The 27,892-nt window shown below is 50.8% G+C and overlaps 1 protein-coding gene across 2 annotated transcripts in view; it reads left to right on the top strand.

The window, feature by feature from the left end:
• Positions 1-27,892, top strand: part of KLHL29 (kelch like family member 29) — a 318,944-nt gene that overhangs the window by 166,376 nt on the left and 124,676 nt on the right. For both annotated transcript variants that reach the window (XM_009237502.4, XM_054548335.2), the window contains one exon: positions 5,817-6,146. In XM_009237502.4, coding sequence (XP_009235777.3) covers positions 5,862-6,146 — 285 coding nt within the window. In that variant the 5' untranslated portion in view covers positions 5,817-5,861. The remainder of the gene's footprint in view (positions 1-5,816; positions 6,147-27,892) is intronic.

The following is a 27,892-nucleotide window of genomic DNA, read 5'->3' as shown; positions in this document are numbered from 1 at the left end:
GGTGTTGACTGGCAGGCTCTGTGCACAGGGGAGACTTCAGGAGGCCAGGCGTGGTGGCTCACACCTGTAATCCAAGCACTTTGAGAGGCCAAAGTGGGTGGATCACTTGAGGCCGGGAGTTTGAGACCAACCTGGCCAAAATGGCGAAACCCCATTTCTACCAAAAAAAAAAAAAAAATTAGCGGGTGTGGTGGTGGATGGCTGTAATCCTGTAATACGCGGGAGGCTGAGGCAGGAGAATCGCTTGAACCTGAGAGTTGGAGGTTGCGGTGAGCTGAGATCGCGCCACTGCACTCCAGCCTGGGTGACAGAGCAAGACTCCATCTCAAAAAAAAAAAAAAAAAAAAAAAAACCGAGAGACTTCAGGGTTCTGCCCTCCTCCCCTCCCGTCTCCTGGCCAGCATCGGCTTTGCTGCCTGCGAGGTCCCAAAGGCCAGAGCCAAGCTGGCACATAAAATACCTGTGAGGCCTTTCACATTTCACCCACGACTAGCACCGAACTGTCTCTGCCCTGCACCTCAGCGTGGCCTATTACCACCCGTGAATACAAGATTTTCTAGCCTCTAGAGCGTTTTCTTCACATGTGCATATAATTTAAACAGGTGCTAGCAAAGCACTAACCCCATCCAGGTTCGAGTCCTAGTGTCTTTGTAAATGGTCCCCTCCATATAAAGGGATGGCTGCTGCTCAGCCTGCTCCGCCCCCCTTGGTGAAGGGCCCTGTGCCAGGCTCTGCCAGTTCACGGCAGCCTGCCAGGAAAGGGGGCTCACCTTGACAGGGAAGCTTTGTGATGTGTTTTGTCGGTAATTGCTTGACCAGTCTTGTCTAAGGTACCTCGTCCATTCCAGGCCTCCTTCTGCCATAACTAGCATTTCCTGATGCCTCCCTCAACACCGCTCTGGGCACACATGTATGCCCATGGGACCTTGTGACACACTGGCTCGGTGCCCAGCAGAAAATACTTAAGTTGCCACCTCTGGTGCTGTAACTCTGCCGTGTCACTCAGGGTAAACCGTGCAACACCTTTCTTTCATGACGTTTGAAAGGGGAAATTAAATTGAGGAATGAAGTCTCATGGAAAGGCTGGCATGCAAATTCTTGACCTTTGTTTTGAGTACACGTAATGAGGCTGAAACTAGATTTCGGGCTCCAGGCCCCAAGTCTCCATCTCCTGCCTGGCATTTTAAGGAGACTTGAGGAGCTGAGCATCAGGATGGGGGACGGGAGTGGTGGGAGGTGCAGGGTGCTGGGGCCTGGGCTTTGCTTTCGTGCACCAGAACTGTAAGGTGCGGGCAGGGCATGGCCCAGCAGGTGGTCCCCAAGGCAGAGCGTGGAGAGGTTTTACTGGGGCCTAGGAGACCTCTTTGACCTGATCCCAAGCACATCTAGGCATGTCTCAGAGGGGCAGGGTTGCTGGCTGCCCTCAGTGCATACCCTCCTCACCTCCACCCTCCCCAGCTGGAAGGAGATGGCTTCTTTGGCGATATGTGAGGTTGTGTTGTTTTATAGGAAGGTAGGGGCTGATTTATCACATCAGTCAGGCCAGGCTAGGCTGTGCTTAAGTAACACATAGACTGCCAATTTCAGTGCCTTATCACAACAAAGATTCACGCCCCCATTATGCCACATCCAGTGTGCGTAGGGAAACGCTCTTCCATCAGATGGTGGCACCATCTGGAACATGTGGCCTCCAAGGTTGCCATGACGAGCGAAGGGAACTGAGGGTCATAGATGTTTATGAAGGGCCAGGTCTGGAAGCAGTCTCCATTACCTCCCCACCCATCCTATCTGCCAGACTCCAGACACAGGAGCCCAACTTAACTGCAGTGGCAGCTGGGAGAGTTCCTCCTTGTGCCCAGAAAGAGGACATACTGTGGTGAATACATAACATCCTCTCTGCCACATTAGGATCCAACCCTAGGGATGCAGTGTCCCTGAGGCAGTGATGATCACGAGCCCCTTGTTGGCAGGTGAACCTTGGGAGAGGCGTCTACACTGTGAGCCCCAGCTGACCTCGACATGCAGATATTCTCCATTCAGGCCTGTCCTTCGAGGCTCAAGGTCTGATTTACTAGGACTGTAAGACATTTTCTCTTTTTTTTTTTTTTTTGGTCTCACTCTGTCACCCAGGCTGGCGTGCAGTGGCACAATCTCGGCTTACTGCAACCTCCACCTCCCGGGTTCAAGCGATTCTCATGCCTCAGCTTCCTGAGTAGCTGGGACTACAGATGCACGCCACCATGCCCAGCTAATTTTCGTATTTTTTTGGTAGAAATGGGGTTTCACCATGTAGGCCAGGCTGGTCTTGAACTCCTGGCCTCAAGCGATCCTCCCACCTTGGCCTCCCAAAGTGCTGGGATTACAGGCGTGAGCTCCCATGCCCAGGCTAAGGCAGGATGTTTTCTTACTCCAGCACCTACATGGAACTTCCAGTCAGGAGACTCAACATTTCTTTCTGTGTCTGAGATTTTCTCTTCACACAAATGTGTTTGTTCTCTCTGGAAGTGCTCAGCAGTTAAGAAAAAACAAGCATTAGTTTATTGATTCATTCAGCACACAGCACACAGGTACTGAATACTCTTCTTTACCAGGCACTGTTCAAATTGCTGGGGTCACACAGAGAATGAGGACCCAGACCCTGTTCTCAAGGTAGCAGATAGACAGCAGCCGTGGCTGCAGGGAGGGTGGGCACCATTTGCTCAGGGGACTGGATGAGAGTCTCTCACCTAACCCAGAAGGGGAAAAGTAAGTTCAGGGTTCTAGAAGAATTGGTGCCTGAACTGGGTGGGTCATAGGCTGTAGCCGGGGGAGGGTCGGAAGCCATTCCTGGCAAAAGAGCAGCATGGACTTGGACCCTGAGCTGAAAGGGGACATGAGGCTTCAGAAACCATAAGGCATTTGGAATGATGGGCCATGGCCTCTGGGGTGGGACAGGATGAATGAGAGGGGATGCTAGAAAAGGGAACCTGCCCAGATCCTCTTCTGGGCCACCACGAAGAGTTGGAAGCTTATATTGATGGACAGGATTTAAAGCAGGAAAGTAAAGTGTCGTGATCAGATTTGCCCTTTGCAAAACTCCTGTGGGCAATTGGGTAGAGAATGGCTGAGAAGGGCAAGACTGGGGGCAGGCAGGCAGGCAGGCGAGCTGAAATAAGGAGACACTGGGAGACAGTGACGGAAGGTTGTGGCTGCAGATGGAGAAGGGGGTAGATTTGACAGCAACTGAGGCAGAGGAATCTAAGACCTGGCTGTCAAACAGGGGAATGGAGATGAGGAGATAGAGGCGGCTTTCTCTGAGAAAGGGAATTCCTGAGGATGGGTGTTTGGGCGAAGGAACGTTGTGCTAATTTAGCAACTTTGGGCGTTTAGGTACCTGTGGAACAGCTAGGGGAAGGTGTGCGGCAGGCTGAAGGGAGGTGGGGATGGTGCTTAAGAGAGAGGAGAGCTGCAAAGGTAGCCTTGGGAGTTTTCCGGAAAGAGGGGATGGAGGGATGAGATCATCTAGGGAGAAGAGGAGGAGGAGATGTGGAACCCCGAGGAGCCCCAGCTTTTAAAGAATGAGCTGAGGAAGAGGAGCCCGCCAAGGAGACTGAGAAGGAGCAGCCGAGAGGGAGGCGGAGGGCTGGGAGAGGGCTGGCATCACAGAAACTGCAGAGGAGGGTTCCGGAAAGCAAGGAAGATCAGCCATGTTGCATGTGAGGGAAGTTGAGGACAGCGGCATAAATGTCCCCTTGGATTTAGCGAGCAGGTCACCCATGACTTCAATGAGAACAATTCCCATGGAGTGGCGAAGGCCACAGCAGAGCAGGTCACAGAGTGAACAGGACGAGGAAACCGGAGCTGAGTTTAGACAATGCCATCAAGAAGCTCAGCCAAAAAAGTTTATGTGGGGAGATCAAAAGGGAATGGATTTTTATTTTTTAACCATGTAATATTGGATAGGCTTTTTTTTTTTTTTGAGACGGAGTCTTGCTCTGTTGACAGGCTGGAGTGCAATAGCGCGATCTCAGCTCACTGCAACCTCCGCCTCACAGGTTCAAGCGATTCTCCTGCCTCAGCGTCCCGAGTAGCTGGGACTACAGGTGCATGCTGCCATGCCCAACTAATTTTTGTGTTTTTAGTAGAGATGGGATTTCACCGTGTTGGCCAAGATGGTCTCAATCTCTTGCCCTTGTGATCCACCTGCCTTGGCCTCCCAAAGTGCTGGGATTACAGGCGTGAGCCACCGCACCCAGCCTGGATAGACTTTTTAAAAAGAATTTTTGTGTCATGGTGTAATCCAGAAAGCCTAATGGTGAAATAAACAGTGACACCACATCCAACTGAAGAAGTTATGGTCAGCTCTGTTTCAGGCGGGGCTGCAGGCTTCACCCGGGCTGCAGGGTGGGTTCAGTTCTGCCCGGTGTGCCTGGCAGAGGGGACGATGGCCACCAGGGCACAGGCCAGCACGCAAGTAGAACATGGGTAGGAGGCTGCTTGGGTTGGGCACAGGCCCTGGCTCCATGGCACTAGAAGTTGACAACTAGGTCTGGATGTGCAAAGTCTGCAGTAGGAACAGGCTTTATAGATAGATATTTTTAAAGTGGCCCGTCTGTCCACTGGCCAACAATTCCAGGGTGCCTCCCCAGGGCTGAGCTGGACTGGCAGGATAGGAAAAGGAGCTGAGAACCCGGACCTCCGGGGGCTCACCCCCAGACTGGAAAACAGTTGGAGAATGGAAAAGGCCAAAGGCAACCAAGCTGTGCCTGAGCCATGCCCAGGGCTGTGGGTGTGATGCAGACCCCTACCCTAACCCACCACCACTTGTGTCCTGGCACTGCCATGCCCTCTCCCCTCTGTCTCTGCCTCTCCGTGGCCTCTGAGACCGACAGCCTCCCCTGCGTCTTTACAGCCTTCCCGACCGAGGGTAACACCGGGCCCTGGATGGGCAGGGAACCAGGCAAATCATGGTAATACTGAGCAAAATGCAATCTTCGGTGATCCAGAAGCCCTTCCAAATATCATGGTGTGTCCAGGTCTCCATGACAACATGGAAGGGCCTTATGCTCAGAGGCTCAGGAGGGCTGTGTGGGAGGTAGTCTGGTTAACAGAGGCCAGGGTACATGGGGTCTCTGATGCCGCCCGAGATCAAATCATAGGGCTGTGATTATGAAAGGGAACTCAACTCCTGGAGGCTAACACCCTTTGCGACTTGAGTTGTGCTTTTAGCTAGGATCTGAAGGCTGGGGATCCTGGACTCTTTATCACTTTCTAGTACTTGAACCTCAAGGGGTAAACTTATTCTCAGTGAGGTCCCTCGACGCTCAACTGGGAACCATCCATGCCCTGCCGCCTCACAGGCTACTGTAGGAGGAAGAGAGATTTATGTAAAGGGCTTTGTCCACTATGAAGTGAGTCTGCACACATGGGTGGCCGTATCCTATCATGTGGTTGAGGAAAACACGTCCTGAGGAGTTCACGGCTCTTTTTTCACGGTGGAGTGGGAGGGGAAAAAGTCCCATCCATAATTAAAATATGCACATTTGTGTCGATCAGGGCAGTGAGATGTGGCAGAACAAACAGTATCACTTTTAACTGTGACTGGGTTCAAATCCTGCCTACTTACTTTGGCCACGTGATCCTGGGCAAATCACGTATTCCTTGTCTGCGAAGTGGGGCTAATTAGTGATCCATGCTTTGTGGGCTAGCGTGACTCTGAAATGAGCTAATGTTTGAAGGCCTGTTATTGAACCTAGAGAAGGGGCTTCATGGATGCTGTCAGTTGTCACTGCATGCTCCAGTCCTAAATCACCCTTCTCTCCACCCTGTCACCACAGGTCCGGGCTCTGTTTCCCTGTGAGAAGCCGCCTCGGCCCACCGAGATGTCCCGGCACCATAGCCGCTTCGAAAGAGATTACCGGGTGGGCTGGGACCGCCGCGAGTGGAGTGTCAACGGGACGCATGGGACCACCAGCATCTGCAGTGTCACGTCAGGGGCCGGTGGCGGCACAGCCAGCAGCCTCAGCGCCCGGCCCGGCCTCCTGCCACTGCCCGTGGTGCCCTCCCGGCTGCCCACCCCCGCTACAGCTCCTGCTCCCTGCACCACCGGCAGCAGCGAGGCCATCACCAGCCTCGTGGCCAGCTCTGCCTCTGCGGTCACCACCAAGGTAAGATGTGGTGTCATCTCTGAGCAGGAGCTGGATAGAGGGGCCCTGCCTCCCTGCAGGCTCAGGCCAGCCCCACAGGCTCCTGTGGGGCAGCCTGTGCTCCAGACCCTGAGTCCTCCAGAGTCTTGTCCTCCCAGGACCTGGGCCTGGCAACTGTTTGCGAGCATTCACGAGGGTTTTATTATCCATAAAGTCTTTCTCTGTGACTAACTTGTAGGAAGACAAGCAGATGCTGAGGCCACTCATTGTCCTATGCCATGTTGATTAGATGCTATTTAATGAGTGAAGTAACACTGGAACTCCAAGATGGCAATATGGGGTTCCTAAATAGATAAATTGAGACCATGCAAGCATCCCTGGGGGTGCCAGTAACTTGGGTGTGCAAGAAGATACTGACAAGCAGTATCAGTCATAAAGGGTGATAAACCCACCCTTTATTAACCACTGGGCCTCGTGTTCTCTTATCCATTGTCTCTTCTGAGCCTTGCCACAGCACGGTGAGGTCAGTACTTTTATCATCCCTGCCTTACAGTTGAGGACACTGAGGCACAGCAAGGGCTCAGTGGGCCTTCTAAGGGCTGGTCCAAGGCTGCTGGTCCAAGGCTGTGGGACCTTTCTGCAGAGGACCCAGGACTTGTCCCCACAGCTGGCTTCAGGGATGTCAGCTCCAGGTCATTCCCGTTTCTTTTAGAAGAGTCGGCTCCAGCTTTGGGAATGGCAACAGAGGCCAGCCTGTGTTGCTGAACAGAATGTGGAAAACAGTGTTGCCAAGGTTCTTGCTTGGCCTTGGGCTGAGCTCGTCCCCCATCGTGCTGGCTGCTCGGAGCCCCTCAGGCAGCCTGAGTCCTGGAGGGACGGGCCCCTGGCCATGGCTGTGGCAGGAAGGCCATCGGTCCCCATCCTGCTTCCTCACCGAGCAGGGGCTATGCAGGCTGCCTTTGCCTCTGCTAGCCATTCAGAGTCACCTCCCAGGAGCCCCCTTGGGGCAGTGTGCATGTACACATGTGTGTGTGCATGCATTCGTGTGTGTGTGCATGAGTGTGTGTGTGTGCACATGTGTGTGTGTCTAGGCTTTTCTTTTCCTGCTTTCAGAAAAGTTGCCAGAGAAGTTAAAGGGGGGGAGCCCCAGCCCGGCCATTGTGAGGTGGCTGTGGCGCTGGAAAGCTGCGCTCCAGGTGTGCTGCGCCTTTGTCTCCTGGTTTTCAAAACTCCCTTTCAGCCCTGCTTCCCATTAATAACTGTGAGTGCTGCCGGCCGCAGAGCCCGGCGGAGGCCGAGACAATGGAGCTATTGGAGGCTGGCTCAGAGCGCACTAACATCTTGCTGCAGTGCCTTATTGATTTTATTTTCCTGTTATGAAAACACCACCCCACTGAGGCAGGGAGGGAAAGAATGTTGGACAGGGGAGAGGAGATGGAGGATTATTTGGGCACGCTGCCCCCAGGCCAGCCAAACACATTCCTCCCCTGGGCGCCAGCCCGAGCACTGGTCTGACTCAGTGACCTCTGCCCAGTAGGGCCAGCCGCTGGCCCCGCTGACCACATCTGGCAGGCGCTCTGCAGGGCCAGCTGTTGGCCATATGGAGAATGGCAGCCGCTGGAACCAACTGCTCGGGGCTCCAGGTGGGAGAGAGAGGCTGGGCCCGGAGGCCGTCTTGAAGGTGTCTGTCTTTTTAAGGATACATGCCTTTGTAGGGATGGTGTTGGGCTACTCTGGGGGACGAAGTGGAGGGGCTCGGTGCTGGGGCTCCCCCATAGGGCTGTGCTGCCCGCAGAGCTCCTGCTTTGCTCCAAAGTGGCTTGATATTCACCATCCTTGACTGGCCTGACCCCAAACCACAGCCACATGAAAGGAAGGGAACCCAGTCTCAGACAGAAAACAACAGCTGGGGCAAGGACTGGGCAGGGTGGCCAGGAGGGGGAGAGGGGGCGAAAGTTCATTCCTATGAGGACAGCCCGCTCCTTGGCATGTCACAACAGAGGAACTGAATTCTGCCTCCAGCCCAGCCTCTTTCCTGCAGGGGCTTGTTTGATTCCCCGGATTATGCCCCGGTCCCTTGGTGCCCAGGAGCACTGGGTAGGGGGAAGGGAGGACAGCAGTGCTGGCTTCCTGAGCACCCCTGGCAGATTTGGGCCACAGTGCCTTCCCGCCGTTCTAGCCTGGCTCCTGCTCGCCCAGAGGCCTGTCCCCTAGCCTATGTGTCTGACCCCATGCCAAGACCACATCAATTGATGGGCAGGCCCGGGCCCAGGTATTTGCGGTTTCCCTGGTCAACAATGTGGGTCCTTACTGAGCAGGCAAAGGCTGGCTGGCTCTTGCCCTCGGGGAGCTCGCAGCTCCTTGTGTATAACAAATCTGTGGCCTGGACAGTGTGACCAGATGACCCAAGAATGTCTCTCCCCCTGAAGTTATTGGCAGGGGAGGCTTAGTGCAGGGGAGGCTTAGTGCAGTGGCTACAGCCAGACTTTGGAGACAGATTGCCTGGATTTGAATTCCGTTCTACCACTTGCTATCTGAGTGACCCTGGACAGGTTACCTAACCTCTCTGGGTGTCACTTCTGTAAAATGGGAGGAGGTCGTTGTACTTGCGAGCAGAGTTGTTGTGAGGACTGTGTGGGTTAAAACCTGTGTGAAGTGCTCAGAACAAGACAGAACCTGGCATGTGGTAATTCGAGTCCCATATTGGTGCTGACTTCCTCCTATCACCGTTGTCACTGTCATCCAGGTGAGGCCTATGGGACAAGGCTCCACCCCCTTAGGGAAAGGTGTTCACGTCCTTTTTTTTTTTTTTTTCTTCAGTAGAGATGGGGTTTCTCCATGTTGGCCAGGCTGGTCTTGAACTCCTGACCTCAAGTGATCCACCCACCTTGGCGTCCCAAAGTGCTGGGATTACAGATGTGAACCACCGTGCCCAGCCTGAAAGGTGTTCATTTCTAACCTCACCAAGAGGAAAAGGCAGGTCTTCAGATAAGACACAGCAGCCAGGCCCCAAGAAAGCAAGGAAAGGAAAGGGCATCTCAAACCTACCCCTTGGCTGGGACTCCAGATGCTCCATAGGCAAGAGGGAGCTGTGGGGAAGAGGCCGTCTAGCAGGCTCCAGAGCGAGACTGATAACAGCCAGGTGACCGAGGGAAGGGAGTTGAAAGCTTTTTTCAGCTCTGGGGCCCTACCCTCTAGGGAAAGCCCATTGTGGAAACAGCTGAAACCGCACTCCAGGGGATGGTGGGGTGGTAGGCAAGGTCGGCCAGGTAGAAGCAAGGAGCAGAGCTGTGTCCCAGCTCACCAGAGTGTGGGGACAGCTGCTGGAATGTATCCACCAGGCTTCCTTGGTGAAGGGTCTAGAGCCACATGTGGGCCAGAGCCACCCTCGGAAACTCAGCAACTGTCCCTGAGGAAGGTGACTGGGGGACTAGTGTCAGTACTGTGAGGCCTTAGTGTCCCCTCTTGGCTGAGCAGGGCGCAGGGTGAACATCACGTGCCCTGGGGGCTGGGGCATCCCATGCCATCACACTCCCCACCCAGCCCTGTGGGCCTGGTCACCTTCCCAGGCAGGGGCCGGCTTCTGCTAGGCTCTCTGGGTGGGGAGGCTGGCCGTGCTCCCAGTGGCTGGCCGGTGAGGTGATGACAATTCTTTCTGTCACTGCTACCTTCAGCCCTGAGTTGATTTTTCTACTTCTTCATTTGTCTGTGGCCTAAAGATTCCTCACGTGTCTTGAGGAAAGGCCAGTTGGACAAGCAGATTCCTGGGCTGCTGAAGTACCGGGAGGGTCTGGTGGGCTCCCCCAGCCCCGAAACACACACTCATGGCTCAGACCAATCAACGGCCTCGCCAGGACACAAGTTCCAAGAGCCTAAGAGGAGCAGAGTGACCACGTACTCCAGCCCGTCATTCTGCAGGTCATAGTAGTGAGGCCCAAAGAAAATGTGGCCTGCCGAGGTCACCCAGTGAGTTAGAATCAGAACCAGCCTGGGCCAGCTCCTCTTCCCACTCCAGGCTGCCTGGTAGAGCATTCACCATGGCAACCATGATTGCAGCATTGTTATGGTAACTTTTCCATCCGCTCATCCACCCAGCTGATAGCAAGCAAGAGATTTCAGGCCAGAAAGTGGGCACATTTACCTCTGTGGTACAGGTGAGAAAATTTAAGCCAAAGGTTATGTCAACTCAGCATTTCACCCCTGCTAAGAGCTTCAAGCTTTTGAGTCTGACAGCACTGGGATTGAATCCTAGCTCCGCCACTTAGAAGCTGAGTATGTCTCTGAACCTCAGTTTCTTTGTCTCTAAGAATTGGGAATAATCATAGAATCCTCCTCATGGGGATGAAGTGAGAACTGCTTAAATTAATATGCATAAAAAAGCGTAAAACACTACCTGCCATTTGGTAAGCACTCGATAAAAGTTAATTTTAGAAAGTTAAACCATTGACTGGGTCTACCCAGTTATTCATACATTTGCGGGGAAACCTGTCCCCCCCTGGTGGTTGGTGCTGGGAGGCTAAAGAAAGGTGCATTGGCCTGTCCCCATCCCCTGTCTGATGTGGCATGAGGTCATGCTAAGGAACTGGGATGGCATCCCATCCCTGGCCCACCACTGTGTATCTGGGCTGTAGATGGTCAGGACCGCAGGGGCAGGGTGCTCCTGAGAAGCAAAACTGTGACTCCACTGCCGGGCCTGTTTGTGGGCCTGAAGGGAAGCCCCAGTGCCCCACAGTTGCTGCTGCATGAAATTTAAATTATTCTCAGCAAACCGGCTTGACAGATGAAACAGAAAAGGGATGGCTTCATAAAATGCAATTTTGTTCCTGAAAGAACGGACTCTGCAGAATCCTCGCTGATGTCTGTGAAATGTACTGGGGGCTTTTTTTCCTTGTGGTCAGGAGCACTCATGCTGAAACATTCCCATCGTCCCTCAGAGCTAAGCCCTTGAAAATAAATCTAGCTGGGAAGCAGAGCGACTTCGCCTGTATTGGAGGCCTGAGAACCGAAAGGGGCCCATGAAATCTGTGGGCTTCATCGTCAACACTCAAAACCCCCGAGTTTTGACATTTATGAGCATTTAGGGCTGTCGGGGTGGATATGTATCATCACAGAGACAACGCTGGAGACTGTATCTTCCCCATGCGCTCCAGCTTCTCTGGAGGAATGCTCCCCTTGGGGGAGATGATCTGGGATTTCCGTGGGGATCATGTGAGTGACCGCAGGGCCAATGTGGCAGCCCCTCCTGTTGTGTGCTTCTGGGCCCCATGAATGGAGAGAGGATGCTTTTGCACAGAACTCTCATTCCTCTTGTGTTCACATTGAAAATCGAAGGCTGCCTTGCCGAGTAGGCTCAGTTGGGAGAATCATTCAAGCCCCTTTCGCCATGGATTTTCAGACTGCAAGTGATTTTATTCAGAAGACTGTTGCTTTCTCCATGAACAAGAATTGTGATTTGCCTTGTGATAAATTATCAGGGAACAATAACACATTGTGAGATAACACAACCTGTGCGTGTTAGTACTGAGCTAATGGGTTTTGCCTGTACCTTAAGTCGCAATTACAGTTTGATTTGTGTATTCATTGACTTACAACCCACCTGTCAGTCACAAAGTGTGTACAATATTGAAAAATATCATGATTTCCAAAGCACCCATTTCAAAGCCTGCAGTTTGGGCTGCGTGGCCCAAACTTAAATTTCTGATTAAGGAGGCAAAAAGAGGGAAGAAGATGTATTTTGCCACATTTGTAAGAGACGAGCCTTAGTCTGGGCAAAAAAAAGTCCATACATGGATTCCAAAATAAAGATATCAGAAGACTTCATTGACTGGAGCCAGTTGTGTATGTAAGTTAGCTTTTGCTGCTTGATAATACCCCCAAAACCTGGGGTTTTAAAGCCATAACGGTTCTGTGGTTTGACTGGTCAGTATTGGCCTGGGCTGGCTCAGCTGATCTCTGCTAGGCTGTCTTATTTATCTGTGGTCTGCTGTAGGTTGGCTAGTGGCTGGATGATCAGGGATGGTCTCACATACCTGTGGTTGGCCAACTGTTGGCCAAGGTGCCTCAGTCCTTTGTGGCCTGTCATCCTCCATCCAGCTAGCTCAGGCTTATTCATTCACATGGTGGTCTCAGGGTACCAAGAGCAGCAAGAGAGCAAGGTCCATGCACAGATGCTTTTCTAACTTCTTCCTGAGGCATGTTTGCTAAAATCCCATTGGCCAAAGCAGGAGGCATGGCCAAGCCAGATTCAAGGAGTGGGCAAAGAGACCCCACCTCTTGATGGGAGATACTGCAACACCACATTGCAAAGGGACAGGCATCTAAGGTTGGAAAGAATTATGATCATTTTTGCAATCTACCCACGGAGTGTTCCCAGCATGTTTGTTTAGGCATAGTCATTCACCCTTCAGTTCTGGCCAAGGCTGGCGTGCCTCAGGCAGAAAGGATTACTCTCTCATATGGCCTGGTATAGATGTGGGACACTCAGGACCCATGTACATCTATCTACTCAGAGAACTGGCTGATGAGGTTTAAAAGAAGATACCCAGCAAGGATTGTGCTGCTAGGGAACAGACTGTCCAGTTGGCTCTCAGGGGATCTCACAGGTACACTGACCTTGGCTTCTAAGTTCAGAAGCTTCAATGCTTGATCCTGTCACCACTCCAGGGTTAGTGGAACTGGAACACTGCTGTCCCTAGGACATGCACAAGGACAGATGCTAACCTACTGATTTGGAATTTAAAAATCACCCCAAGGAGGCCACCTTTATGGACTTTGACCAGAGGCTTCTCCCTGTGAAAATCCACTTGGGAAAACAAATTCTGTTGGGGAGACTTCCTAATGAGTCTGAAATCAGGAAAGGGAGCCTGTTACATGATGCAGTATTCAGTAACCACAGATTCGGACAGCCCAGTGCCTCTTTCTCCCTAATAGGATAAATCCTGTGCAGTTCCCCAAAAGCCCTTAGAAGGGCCTCCTCTTAAATTAAATTAGGTTTTCTGCAAAGAGCATCACTCAAGATGAACACAAATCTACTTCTTATTCAGTTCTAATGGTTTTCCCTGTTTCGTTTAATTACTCATGTTGCAATTAAACAATTTTTTTCCCCTTGAGAAAGGACAGTATTTTAGCTACATTATGGGTTAAATAGGCTTTGGAGAACTAGCCTTGGAGTCTCATCACCATTTATAACATTTTTTTTTTATAGGGAAAGTATGTTCCAAAATCTAAACAGCCAAATTACAAATGAACTTTCAGAACCCAACCCATTTGTTAACTAGGAACCGTCTGTAATGCTAAAAATAACTTGAGGAAATAAAACATAAAAAGGAGAGCTTAATGCATCTCAGTATCATTTATCTACCATCAGCCCCTACACAGTTAGTTTAATTTCACTGAGGGAATGTCCTCCAAACCCAGACTGACCCTATCCCTGTTCTTCTTACTTTCATGGTACAGCCAGCCAGACTGGCCTGAACCTTCGAAAAGCACAATGCCATGGGGAAGAGGCATTGTGGAAGTCTCTGAAAAGAGGAGCTGATGTAACTTAATGGATTACCAATCAGTTTCAACACTCCATTTGCTGCCCTAAAAGGAAGGTTTAGGAGAATTCCGTGTACTGCTCTGGCTGCAATCTCAACTAGTCGTGGTATATTAATTTGCATTGTGAATCTGCCTCTCTAGAACCCGTAGGCAAGAAACCTCATTTTCCTCTGGTAAATAAAGAGCCCTGAGAACTGAGCAGAGCGAGTGGGCCAGGCATCTGTATGCACTCAGAGACTGCTGTCACACGCCTTTCCTATTGATGGCAGCAAAATTCTGCATGCCTAGGTTCCCCTCCTCTGCTTCCTGGGGAAGGTGGGTGAATACTTTGTACCCTTCTGGCACTGTGAAAAGGAGTCCCGGGAGCTGGGGAATGGCACAAGGTGCACGTCTTAATAGCAGAAGGCCAGTTGTCCGCACCTCTGTCCCTTGACTTAAATTGTTGGCTGCTGTTCACTGCAGTCCCTTCAGCCACCCACGGGGTCACCCTTGCTAGACCTGCTCCCCAAGGCTCCAGTTAAGTTTGTGGTTCTCTGTCCCCTACTCCTGCCTTCCTTTGCCCTTAAAGGGCCACACAGTTTCCCCCTGGCCCCCCGACCCCAGGCTGCCAGCAGGTAGGGCTCTTGCCCGGCCCAGATGGAGCTGTGGATGGATAAAGGAAGTCACTCATTTTCCATGTTCTTATTTTTTTTCACACCTGGAGGGGTGGAGACTCAAAACCCACCTGGGCCACCCTTGTCTAAGACAGTCGGCTAGGGTAGGGAATGGGGAGATCCTGTTGGGGTGTCCCAATTGCTCATGCTTTCAGATTTGATTGCTTTATTTTAAAAACATGGATTTGAATGACCGAGAGTCACCTGGGGCAGAAAGGACAAACCCATGAGTCCAGCTTCATGGATGGCCAGATCCATCTGGAGCATCCCAAGCTGGTTCTCTTCCCACTGGCCGTGAGATCAGGGCCTCCCAGTGTGATGCTTCTCTCCTTTGTCCAGAGTGGATCTGCCCAGCTCTCCCAGCATTCGGGCCAGCCCTGCGCCATGGCTCTGGTGTCTCTGTGATTATCTTTGCAATTCTAGAACAGCACCTGCCTTGAGGCTGCCCTCAGGAGGCTTCTCTGGCAGGACAAGGGGACTCAGCATAGGACAGCCTCTTTACAGATGAAAACACACCCAGTTGAGGGCCAGAGTGATGGTGAACATGACCCAGATTCTTCACCTACTACTTAAAGTATCCCTACTACAGGTTAGAAGTGGCCCCCAGGCTAGAGGGTGGTGGGGGATGGAATTAGGAATGGGGGCATGGGCTGAGCCTGCCTGGTGAGTTGATTGTGCCGGCTGCAGGCAGACCTGGAGAATGAGCCAGGCCTGACAAAGTGACCTCGTGGTCTGTAGTGGGCATTGCTGCCCATTTGCCCAACGTTCATTTTCTCTCCTTCTCCTTTCCCAGCAGAACCCTCATTCTGTTCAGGTATCCACCACCTCGCATGCTCAGAGAAAAGTGAACCCCAGCCCCTGCCGAGAATGTGATTCTGGCCAGGCATGGTGATCATGCTCCCCTCCTGGTCATTAGTTTAGGAAAGGGTCATGTGAGGCAGTTCTGGAATAGAATATGACGGTAATCCCGCCTGGGGCTTCTGGAAAAGGTTTCCTTGCTTTTAAGGAAGAGTCGCAAGAAAAAAAGTCATCCTTCTCCCTCCAGACATTGTCATGACTGGATATGGTGCCTTGAACTGCTGTAACCTTCCTACTACAAGCCTGAGGATGAAGCCAGCACAAGAGCAGTGGAGAAAACAAGAGAGTTCCAGATACACTGAACCAGAGCCCTGGTACTGCTTTGCTCTGGGCTTCTTGTGTGAGCCAATACATTTTCTAGTTGTGTGAAAAAGAAATAAAAAACAACCGCCTCCATTGCACAGACGGCTCCCAAGTAACAGCCGTGGGTGCCTCCTCTCTCTCCTAGACCTCACCAGGCATGTCAGTTTGCTAAAAGCAGCTGCAGTGACCTTCGTGAGTACCCTCTCCTATTATTCATTCATCCCAGCACTCGCTGCTGCATACAGGGATCCTGCTATCTGTTGCTTCTCTGAATGTCAACACCAGGACACAGCTTAGTACCACCACACTCCTATGTGTCAGCGGGTCTGTGTTTCTGTCTGAGGGAAATCCACTAACACACTGGTACGTGAGCCAGGAGGTCACTGGAGAGCGTCACCCCACCACCCACTTTAGCCACGCTGAAATTCCCAAACAGGAAGATCTCTCATGCCCTAGGGCCTTTGCACCTGCCACTCCGTCTTCCTAGCATTGTCATTTCCTCTCTTTCTGCCCACAAAAACTCCTGTTTATCCTACAACTGAGAGCCTAAAGGTTACCACCCCCTGTGATGGGAAAACATTTTTTGCTATTATTTCTCTTGTTCCTATAACAATTTTGTTTATGTTCCTATTATAATACGTGAATATTATGTAAACTTACCCATTTATTTATTTGTCTCCTTATGAGGCAGCAAACTCTGTAAAAATCAGCTGCCCATGATGCCCAGTCTATAGAGGCTCTCAATATGTGTTTGAGGATAGAATGAATGGATTAATATATATGAATATTTATTAATATACTTAGCCACTATTGTTGGATTAGGGAAGATGAATCCTTTGACATCATCTCAACTTACCTACTAATTGAGAGAAGATAGTGGAGCAGCCTCCAAAAACAGTAATTTCTGTGGTTGCCATGATGAGGATGATGAAGACGTAACCCTGTGGTGAGCTAGCGTGAAGCCCTCACTGGTTCGTAGTTGGGGCCTGAGCCCGGATGATGAAGCTGTGTTGGGGGCGCAGATTTTACATCATTGGAGCTTTTGCTGTAGTTACTGTGCCCTTCCCATCTCTCCTAGAGCATTTAGAGTCACAGTATCACAGCCTTTTCCTTCAAATATTTGCATCTTCTCAAGATTTTACTCTGACTTGCCTGTAATCCTCTGCAGCTTTTTGCATTTATTTATTTTATTTAAGGCACTCATCTAGTAATTACTTTGTTGTAGGCACTGTTCTAAGTACTTTACCAATGTGAACTTTTTAAATCCTCATTATAACTCTCTGAGTAATTATTATTAGCACCACTTCAGAGATGAGAAAGACTAAGGAACTTGCCACAGATCACTCAGCAGAGTGGGATTCATCACCTAGAGCTCTGGGTAGGCCCAGCCCAGGACAACCCTGGTGAAATTGGTTGGATGAGCAGCTGGATGCGTACAGGTTCGAGGCACATCCTTCCCCAGTGCTGGCGACACGACCAGAAGGTGCAGCCACAGACTCCCCACAGAACAGTTTTGCTCATCAGGGTTTGAAACAACCAACAAATATCAGGATCAAAAGGTACAACGATCGCATGGTCCAGCCCCAGACCTCATAAACAGCCAGCTGCAGTCCTCTTCATTTTTTGTCTGATCAGGCGACCTTTTTTCCTTAACAGCCAGGTGGGGTGGTGCAGATAGCACTCCGGTGCAGGATGCTTGGGGACCACTGGGCCTTACAGCCCCGGCCTCCCTTTCTTTCTGAGCGTTTCTTGTTTTGTCCCCAAGACATAGTGCATGGCCAGTGTTTGTACTCCAGCCCCTGCTTTCAGAGGCGTTGGCCCAGTTCCTTTGCAGAAGGGCAGTCACAGCCATCAGGACCATCTGTAGGTGTAGCTGGGCAGGCCTTGAATATATCCAAGCTCAGGAAAGCAGCTCCCTCTTGCTGGTCCCTCAGTCGCTCTTGGTGGATTTGAACCTGGGCTGGGAAGTGGAGGTGCAGCAGAATCATTGGCAGGACGTTTGTGTATGTTGGGGGCAGAGCAGCCACAATTTGCCACTGTCTTCCCTGTGAGCTCAGCGCCGCTTTGGAGGAGGAGAGGGAAGAAGGAAAAGGTCACTGTGGTTATGGTTTTCATCTCAAGCCCTGTTCCTATGAGATCTTTCCTGGGATGGGAAAGGAGAGACCCTATTTGAGGGGGCTGCTAGGAGTGATGAAAAGCACCCTAGGCTGGGGTCAGGAGGTGGCGATCAGGACCCATGTTCATACTTGACTGGCTGAGTGACTTTAAGGTGGAACGTTGAAGCTCTCTGAGACTGTTTCCTTATCTATAAGCTGTGCACAAGAATGTCCACCTCACCGGGCTGTTGTGGGGTCTAAATGAAACAGCTGGGTGAACGCGCTTTATTAAAATGAATGCCCTGGTTCGTGGAGACAAAAGGTAGATTAGAGGTTACCAGGGGCTGGCGTGGAGGGAAGGGACAGGGAGTTTTTGCTTAATGGGTAGAGTTTCTGTTTGGGAGGAGGCAAAAGCTTTGGAAATAGTGGTGACAGTCACATGGCACTGTGACTGCAGCGAATGCCACTAAACTGTACGCTTGAAAATGGGGAAAATGGCAAATTTTATGTTAGCATATTTTACCACAATGAAAAAAAGAAAAACCTGAAGAATAATGAATGAATGAATACCCACCATGGGAAGAGAGAAGCAATGTCTGAGCATAAATTCAGGGACAGCTAACGCACCACACCATTTCCTTGATGAAGAGAAATGGGGGTGTCGGTCACAGGGAGCAGAACAGAAGCCCATCAGGTGATGGGTCTTCATGCAGACCAGTGTGTGCTGGGCCGGTTACGAGGAAGGACGCCTGAGGAATGGGCGGGAGGGTGGCCCAGCCCCCAGGGAAGGTTCCTGGGAAAATGTGGAGTTGGCATGGCTGAGGATCCCCATCAGGACTCACCAGGTAACCTGATCTGGGTAGAAAGGCTCTCCATTCTCCCATTTGCTCCTACCCCAACAGCAGCAGCTCTGCAGGCTCAGAGCTGCCCAGCCACAAGGTTACTGCCAAGCACAGTGGGCGGGTCAGGCCCTTAAGAAAGAGGATTGTGGTGGACACCAGAGCCGCGGAGAAGCGTCTTTGTGGTCCATTTCTCTAGCACCCCAGAGAGCGGAGCCGAAGGTGAGGCCTCAGCTATGCATATTCAGAGGCAGGTTATATGTCTCACCAGTATCAAGCCCACCAGAGCCCAGCTCTGGGCTGGAAATACGCACCTGGCATAAGTGTGCACTTTAACCCTGTGCATTCAGCAACCATTCTAAGAAACAAGTCTGGACTGCCAGCCAGCCAGGACCTGGGATGTGTCCTTGGGGTTGCTGCCAGCATCATCATTGTCATTGTCACCATCACTGACATTTATTGAGTGCTCCAAGTATTTTTGCCTGTGAACCCTCTCCAGTCTCACAATTGCATGAGGTTGGGGCCGTAACTATCCTCATTAAATAACCTCGGGAGGTGGTATCATGTCCAGAGTCACAGAGCCCCAGAACTGGGTTCACGGCCTCTTTATGATGCTGTTGGTAATGTGGAGACACAGGCCTGCCTCAGGGCAGAAACAGTCCCTGCTTTGAAGGTGAGTTTGATCCTGAGAAGAAAGTGATGGAGGAGGAGAGAGAGAGGGGAAAAGATGCAGGCCCCAGCAGCTCATCCACCGGAGCTCCAGAACCTGCCCACTCCACTCGGCGCAGGAACCTCCACCCAGCCAGGAGCACAGAGCCTGGCAGATAGACTCCCTGGTGGACGCCAAAGCAATGGGGAGCATGTTTGTGGTCAATTCCTCTAGCACCCCCAAGAGCTGGGCTGAAAGTGAGGCCTCAGCTATACCGCGTCACCATCGCCTCTACCATTAGAAATATGCTGAGGGGGCCGGGCGCAGTGGCTCACGCCTGGAGTCCCAACACCTTGGGAGGCCAAGGTGGGTGGATCACCTGAGGTCAGGAGTTTGAGACCAGCCTGACCAACATAGTGAAACGCCGTCTCTAGTAAAAATGCAAAAATTAGCTGGGTGTGGTGGCGGGCACCTGTAATCTCAGCTGCTTGGGAGGCTGAGGCAGGAGAATCACTTGAACCCAGGAGGCGGAGGTTGCAGTGAGCCAAGATAGCACCATTGCACTCCAGCCTGGGCAACAGAGCAAGACTCTATCTCAAAAAAAAAAAAAAACGAAATATGCTGAGCATGTGAGTTTTATTCTTCCACAATGTTAGGCTGAGGAGATGATATTGAGCAAAATATATTGTACCCATAACTCATATTGATGGGAATTCAATAGTGGCAACTTGTCATCTCCTGAGATTAGAAGGGAATATTATGAATATTGTGTTATAATGGCATTTAAAAGGCATTATGAATTAGGTTCCATGTACCACATCGGGTTCCTTATAAATAATTGAGGAAGAAACTGGTGCTTGGAATTTGGGATTATCCATTTTTGAGATCCCGGCAGTTCCCTCACCGGGCTGATGGGGCCCCATTGATCTGGCCACTCACCAGGCTACAGGGGAAGTCTGCACCTGGCATGGCCGATGGCTTTGTAGAATGAGCACCAAGCAGAAATTAGTAACCACCACATCCAGCAATGGATTGTGTGTTTTTCCTCCAAAATCTTCCCAAGTCCAGGTATTCTGTGTCCCTCACCTCCAGTCGCTGGAACTCTGGGGGCATCTGAGTTGGCAGCAGCCTTCCCACCACCACTCACACCCGCCTGTGTCCCCCTCAGTGGCAAAGACTTGAGCCTTGATACACCCATGGTCAGATAGTCAGGCACCAGCAGCTTTGTCCCTGGTGGAAGAGCCAGGGTGTCTGGCCACCACCCATCTTCAGGTGGGCTTTTCAGTCCTGCTGTCCTGTCCTGAAGGACTCCACCACCTGCTGGCTGTGCCTCCAGATCCTCAAGGCCCCAGGATGGAAGGCAGCCCGGAGCTTCACAGGCGGCCCCACTGTACTGCGTCTTCTTTAGTTCAGACCTGGTGTCTCCACGTGGCCCCGTGAAAGACCAGTAGGAGCCAGTGCAGTCGCTCACACCTATAATCCCAGCACTTTGGGAGGCCGAGGTGGGCGGATCACCTGAGGTCAGGAGTTCGAGACCAGCCTGGCCAACATGGTGAAACCCCCTTCTCTACTAAAAATACACAAAATAGCCGGGCATGGTGGTATGAGTCTTTAATCTCAGCTGCTTGGGAGGCTAAGGCAGGAGAATCGCCTGAACCCAGGAGGCGGAGGTTGCAGTGAGCTGAGATCGCTCCATTGCACTCCAGCCTGGGCAACAGAGCAGGACTCTGTCTAAAAAAAAGGGAGGTGGGGCCATGCGCGTTGGCTCACACCTGTAATCTCAACACTTTGGGAGGCGGAGGCGGGTGGATCACCTGAGATCAGGACTTCAAGACCAGCCTGGCAAACATGGCGAAACCCTTGTCTCTACTAAAAATACAAAAATTAGCTGGGCGTGGTGTTGGGCACCTGTAATCCCAGCTACTGTGGAGGCTGAGGCAAGAGAATTGCTTGAACCTGGGAGGCAGAGGTTGCAGTGAGCCAAGATCACGCCATTGCACTCCAGCCTGAGCGACTAGAGCGAAACTTCATCTCAAAAAAAGAAAAGAAAAGAAAAGAAAGATCAGCAAGGCTTCCTGGCCAGAGTCAGGTCTGTCATTTAGTTATCAAAGCCCAGAACTTAGCTTGGAGTGGGGAGGTGGCTGCCTCCAAGGAAAATCTGAAAGGAGAGTAGGGGAGAAGCAGGCAGACGCTCATCCTGTCTCTGTTCAGAATGCCCTTGAGATCTGACCCTGTGCCATCGAGGGACTCCAGGAGCAGAAGAAAGCTTCCTGTGACCGTGGCTGACCTCATGGGCCATTCTGAAGCCACTGAGCATGGGTAAATGATGCGATTCCTCCCTATCATTGGGGTGTTGTTTGTCCCTGGATTTCCAGTGTGACTTCTGTCCTATGGCGTGCCTGAGGGTGCCAAGACAGGAAGAAGCTGCTGTGGTTTGAGAGGCAGTCAGGGCCAAGAGGTTTCTTTGCATACAGGTGAAACCATCAGTCGCCTAGCCAACCACATTAATCCTGGCTGGGGTACCATTGCACACCAGCAACATAAGTACTTAACACACCTCTTGGCCTGCACAGCAATGGGATTAGGAGCCCAGACTCTAGATTCCAAACTGCCCAAGATTGCATCCGGACTCTCCCACTTTCTAACTGTGTGACCTTAGCAAGTTGCTTACCCTCTCAGAACATTGGTTTCCTCTTCTATAAAATGAGATGATAATAGTATCCATTTCATTGGGTGGTGGGGAAAATTAAATGAATTAATAATACAAAGCACTTACATCAGTGTGGCATCCAGAGCAGACTCTGTAAGCGTGATCTGTTACTATTACCATAGTCTTCATTGTGTGACCTCCTCCTCTCTGCCTGTCTCTTTCCCTCTAGAATGAAGGTCCTTGAGACAAAAGACCTGTCCTCTTAGGTTCTGCATTGCTGGCACCTCCCGCTTGCCTGTTATGTGCTCAGTAAATATGTGTTGAATTATCAAGTTGAATTGTGGATAGAAGGTGTAGTCATGGAAATCCACTCGCTTTACTGAAAAATAGCTGTGTACTTTTGAAAATTATATTTCCTTTCCACGGTCATATATTCTCATTTCAGAGGAGCCCCGTGGCTGCCTGTCATCCTTTGTGTGGCAGGCATCTCGGCAATAGTACTCAACAGTCTACAGATCAATTAGGCGTGTATTGGCATGCATGTAGCCCCTCGCTAATTAAAGGAATCCCAAAGTCAGGCATTTTGCAGAGCACTTGCTGTGCCTCCATGAAATGAGAAATCATTGCCTCTATCTGATGTTCTCAAGCCCAGAACCCATGCCCCCCCAAGTCCTGGGCTCCGGCTCCCGTTCTGTTTGTTGGTGGTTGTGGTTATGGTTGTTTTTGTTGTCATTGCTCTTTTGTTTTTTAAGCCATTTGCGGAGGGCCAGGCCCTGTGCCAAGAGCTTTCCATGTTTTGTCTCCATTCTTAGAGCAACCCCATGTGGTAAGTCTACAGTTCTGCCCATTTACACACAAGGAAACTGAGTTTTGGAAAGCCTGAGAACTTGCTCAATGCGCTAGCTCATACGTGGTATTATAGAAATGGGGCTTGAACTCAGACCTTTTTTACTTCGAAGGCTGTGACTCTAACTCCCAGTTCTTTTCCCCAGATGTCTGCCCTTAGGTATCTGCCCGAACCTCAAATATAAAATTCCCAGAACGGAGCTCCATATCCTCAGCCTCAAAGCTGTGCCTTCTTCTGCATGCCTGACTCAGGGCTCAGGTTTCCCACCCACCCAGCATGTGCAGTCACATGACTCTTCCCTCCCTCACCATCCTCATTACTGCCCATCAGTGAGCTGAGGCCCACCTTAGTAGATTTCTGGAGTCCACCCTTTTCCCTCCAGTCCCACTTCCACATGGAGATATGATAGTCCAGGCCCATCATATCTCACTTGAGGGGACAGAGATTGCCTCTCCTAGCTTCCTGCCTCCAGTCTGCCCACTGTGTCACATCCATCCTTTTTTTTTTAAATGTGCAGTTACTCCATACTTGCCCTGAAGGAAAAGTGTCTTAAGACCCTTGGCGATCCCACCTCTTCTGGTTTCACCAAGCCTCATCTGTCACCTCTGCACCCCCGCCCCTGTTGGGTCTTACATTTCAGCCAAACATCAGCTGCATGCCCCAACCCTGATGCGGGTGAGTTCAGCTGGAGCGTGTGTGAGTGACCCCTGGTTCTGCGCCCAGGCAGAACACAAATCAGAAGGAACACTGGCCTTAAAGATAGGCAGCATTGGGTTAATTCCACTGATAAGCTGCTTAACCATTGTTTGACCTCTTTTTCCTCATTGGTAAAATGGAGATAACAACAATACTACCTTAAAAGAAATCCCACGTAAAAAATCTAGCCCAGGCCAGGTGCGGTGGCTCACGCCTGTAATCCCAGCACTTTGGGAGGCTGAGGCAGGCCGATCAGGAGATCAAGACCATCCTGGCTAACACGGTGAAACCCCATCTCTACTAAAAATACCAAAAAAATTAGCCAGGCGTGGTGGCAGGCACCTGTAGTCCCAGCTACTCTGGAGGCTGAGGCAGGAGAATGGCGTGAACCCAGGAGGCGGAGCTTGCAGTGAGCCAAAATCGCACCACTGCACTCCAGCCTGGGCGACAGAGCAAGACTGTCTCAAAAACAAAAAAATCTAGCCCATTAGGCCGGGCGCGGTGGCTCACACCTGTAATCCCAGTGCTTTGGGAGGCCAAGGCAGGCAGATCACGAGGTCAAGAGATCAAGACCACCTGGCCAACATGGTGAAACCTCATCTCTACTAAAAATACAAAAAATTAGCTTGGGGTGATTGCGTGCGCCTGTAGTCCCAGCTACTCGGGAGGCTGAGGCGGCAGGATTGCTTGAACCCAGGAGGTGGAGGTTGCAGTGAGCCAAGATTGCGCCACTGCACTCCAGCCTGGTGACAGAGCAAGACTCCATCTCAAAAAAAAATAAATAAATAAAAATATCTAGCCTATTACTAAGCAAACAGTAAGTGCCCAATAAATGCTGGTGATCGTAGTGAAGTACAAATTTTGTCTTAAGAATAAATTCCTGGAGGCTTATTTTTTTTTTAAAGAAATGGACTCACATCCGAGAAAATAAGGAGTGTAGCATTTAGACAATGACATCTTGCTGGTTTCTCCATGTTCTTCTGAGGAAGTCAGACACCCCTTGCACCGCGGCATGGCTTGAGTACACTTGAGCATCTCCATGTACATGATTAGTCCTCCCTTCCAGTCCCCACTCCCCACCCGGTCTTCCTTCCCACCATTTTGAACATCGCATGGATTCTCTTTCATGTATTCATTCAACAAATACTCACGCTTTGTTAACTTAGGAGGTTCTATGGCTCAGCTGGTTGAGGATGAACTTCTGGGAAGGCAGCTTCCCTAATGTCAATGACTCCACTTGCGATGCAGGGTGCACTGAGTCCCAGGCGGTGACTCCTGAGCCACCTTCCACTGTGACCACACACACCCGGTACTGCATTGTGCTGGGGCTTTTTAAAAACTTTTAGGCTGGAGGCAGTGGTTCATGCCTATAATCCCAGCACTTTGGGAGGCCGAGGTGGGCAGATCACTTGAGGTCAGGAGTTCAAGACCAGCCTGGCCAACATGGTGAAACCCCATCTCTACTAAAAATACAAAAAAATTAGCCAGGCGTGGTAGTGCGTACCTGTAATCCCAGCTACTTGGGAGGCTGAGGCAGGAGAATCGCTTGAACCCAGGAGGTGGAGGTTGCAGTGAGCCGAGACCACGCCATTGCACTCCAGCCTGGGCAACAAGAATGAAACTCCGCCTCAAAAAAAAAAAAACAAAAACTTTTATTTGAGGTTCAGGGTACATTGTGCCATTTTTAAGTGCTGGTGTTCACCTTCCAAGCTCCACCTTTGAAAAACTCTCCCACAACACAACCACTCATCAAGTGGGTTGCTTTCTGATTACCTTGAGGGTAGTTTGTCCTCCAGCCTTCTCCATCCGAGTCCAACCCTCTGGCTGCTCCAGCTTTGTGGCCTCAGATACCGCAGCAGGGTCTAGGAGCAAAGGCAGTGCTTGGGGGCAAAACAGCTCCTATCAGCCTCACGCCTCTAGTGAGCAAAGGCAGTGCTCGGGGGCAAAACAGCTCCTATCAGCCTCACGCCTCTAGTGACTCCCAGCGCCAATAGTTTTCTCATCAGAGCAGGCCACAAAATGAAGAAGAAAAATCTTTTTCGAATGGAAAAATAGGGCTGCTGCTGTTTTATGGTGGTGTGCTTTATGGTTTTCAAACATTTTAATTAGTTTCATTTTTTAATATAAATGCACCCTGATGTTTTGTGCAGGAAGGGCTCCGTTCTTAAAATCTCAGAAATAAAGTAGGAAAATGACAGATTGGCTATTAAAGTGTCACACTCAGATGTGGTATTATTATTATTGTTATTTAACATTTCTGAACGCCAACACTGAGCCAGGAGTAGGGGTGGGGGATGGGAGTGGTGAGAAGATCCGGGGACCCCTATGACTCAGGGTCGTGGTGTCAGGGGTCCCGGGGGCTTGGCAGTTGCTTTCTTAGCCGCCTGAGATTGTCCTGCCTCTCCAGGAACTTCACAAGATGCCAGTCATCTGGTTTATAGGCTGAAGAGACAACTGGGTTGCCTAGGCTTTGTGTTCCAACCCTGTTCTTGGCTCACCGTGAACTTGCTACAATTTCCCAGTTCCACTCCCCATGCCATCCAGGTAGGGATTTAAGCTATATTTCAGGGTGGTAAGGTGGGCCACTTCCAAAGGAACCCATCTCTTCTTGAAAACATTCAAACTGATGAGAAAGCAGAATTTTACTTTCAGGGCACTCCTCATGTAGTAGGTTAAATAGTGCCCCACCCCCCAGCCAAATATATGTCCACTCAGAATCTCTAAACGTGACCTTGTTTGGAAACAGGGTCTTTGCAGAGGTAACTAAGGTAAGGCTCAAGATGAGACCATCTAGATTGGGGTGGGCCCTAAATCCAGTGACGAGTGTTTTTACAAGAGAACAGAGAGGGAGATTTGACAACACAGAGAAGGCCATGTGAAGACAGAGCAGAGATGAATGATGGCACCACAAAGCAAGGAATGCCTGGAGCCACCAGAACTGGAAGAGGCAAAGGACCCTCCCTTGGAGCGTCCAGAGGGGGTGTGGCCCTGCTGAGGGCTTCACTTCAGACCTGGGACCTCCAGAACTGTGAGAAGGGACCTTTCTGTCCTGTAAGCCACCCACTGTATGGTCGTTTGTTGCCGCAGCCCCAGAAGAATGATACACCCCATGGACACCCCATGGAAGGGTCTCTTCCTAGCATCTCCTTCAAGAAGGTCCATCTGCGTGGGGCTGGAGTTTTGCAAAACATGCTCTTGATGCTGTGAGTTTAATCCAGGAGCAGCAGGTTGACCTGCTGACCTCGTCTCCGCTGAATTGAAATGAAACACCATCACACCTTCTTCCTTGGTGTCGAAAAATGTTTCTACAAGCTTCCTAATGACCACCTGCCTGCTTCCTATAACATATGGACTCTAATTTGGAAAAGTTTCAAAGGGCAATTAAAGCGAGAAGCTCTAGTACTCCCATGTCCCTCTCAGAAGGGAAGGCGCTTGGGTGCGTCATTTACGTGCAGTGGTGTCTCCAAGGAGGGGCAGACTTGTGAGTGGGATCAGACACTCGATGTGGCCTCCATTTAAAGGGAGTCAACATCGGGACTCTTACGTAGCTGGAGTAAGAAAATGGAAACAGACGTGCTGTACTGGTTATTCCCCTTGCAGAAAGCTCTTGATCAGACTCAGAGAGCATCCGGGAAATTCTTTAAATCAAAAAACCACATAAGCCAAATAAAAGCTCCAAGCCCCAACCACTCCCCTCTTCTCACAGACTTTAATTCAGAAGAAAATTCTCTTTGCTGCCATCTCTGCTCCTCTTTATCTTGTTGTAACTGAAAGGAGAAAAAGTGGGCAGATTCATGGACTCGGACACTCCTTCCCGTTAAAGACTGTGCTTTGACTGTGTTATTGCCAGCAGGTCATTTTATAGAATTCCAGGAAGGAACTGGTTCCAGTGATCCACTGTGGGCCTTCTAGAGACAGAAGGCCTCCACAAACCCACACACCTGCCTGGAGGAAACTGTACCCAAATGTCAGCCGAGGCTTATGGGCCTATTTTAGAAGATGAGCGATCCCCAGGCAGGCTCCAGCTGGCCTCCCAGGTCTGTGCCGTGTTTTTCTCCAGCTGCTCCCCTGGGCCTGGGTATGAAATTAGATGGCAGCCCACTGTTTACCCAGCTGTTGCTGGTGCCCAGAGCCCATACCAGGGCAGGCGGCAGTGCTGCTCAAAGGATATTTATTCTTTAACAGCCCAGGGACTGGGGGCAGAGCTGAGTACCCTGCTCCTGGAAACAGGCACCCTCCTCCCAGCTTCGCCCTCTGGGGATTAGAATGGCAGAAGCTCTGGGACTAGGGAGGATCCAAATTTGGAAAGTATTGGCTCTGCCCAGCGGTGTTCGTGTTGGTAATTTACGTCTTGGAAGTGATTTAATAACTTGAGTTTAATTTCTTTGGAGGAACATGGCAACAGCCTGAGCTCATCACGTCCCTCCAAGCCTTTGGCGACATTGTAATCCCAAACTGGCAGTGCTGGAGAAAGTGCCTAGACTTACTCTGGGCACAGAGGCTGGGGTGGGGGGGCGGTGCCCATGAGGGACAGAGGAAGTCAAGAGGCACAGCACTTTGTCTAGGAAGTTTTACTCAGCCTTTATTTTATTTATTATTATTTCTTGTTTTGAGACAGAGTCTTGCTATGTTGCCCA

The sequence above is a fragment of the Pongo abelii genome, chromosome 12 (genome assembly GCF_028885655.2).
Source record: "Pongo abelii isolate AG06213 chromosome 12, NHGRI_mPonAbe1-v2.0_pri, whole genome shotgun sequence".
Lineage (NCBI taxonomy): Eukaryota > Metazoa > Chordata > Mammalia > Primates > Hominidae > Pongo > Pongo abelii.
The sequence above is the reverse complement of the archived record's forward strand: the minus strand, read 5'-3'. Positions and strand labels throughout refer to the sequence as shown.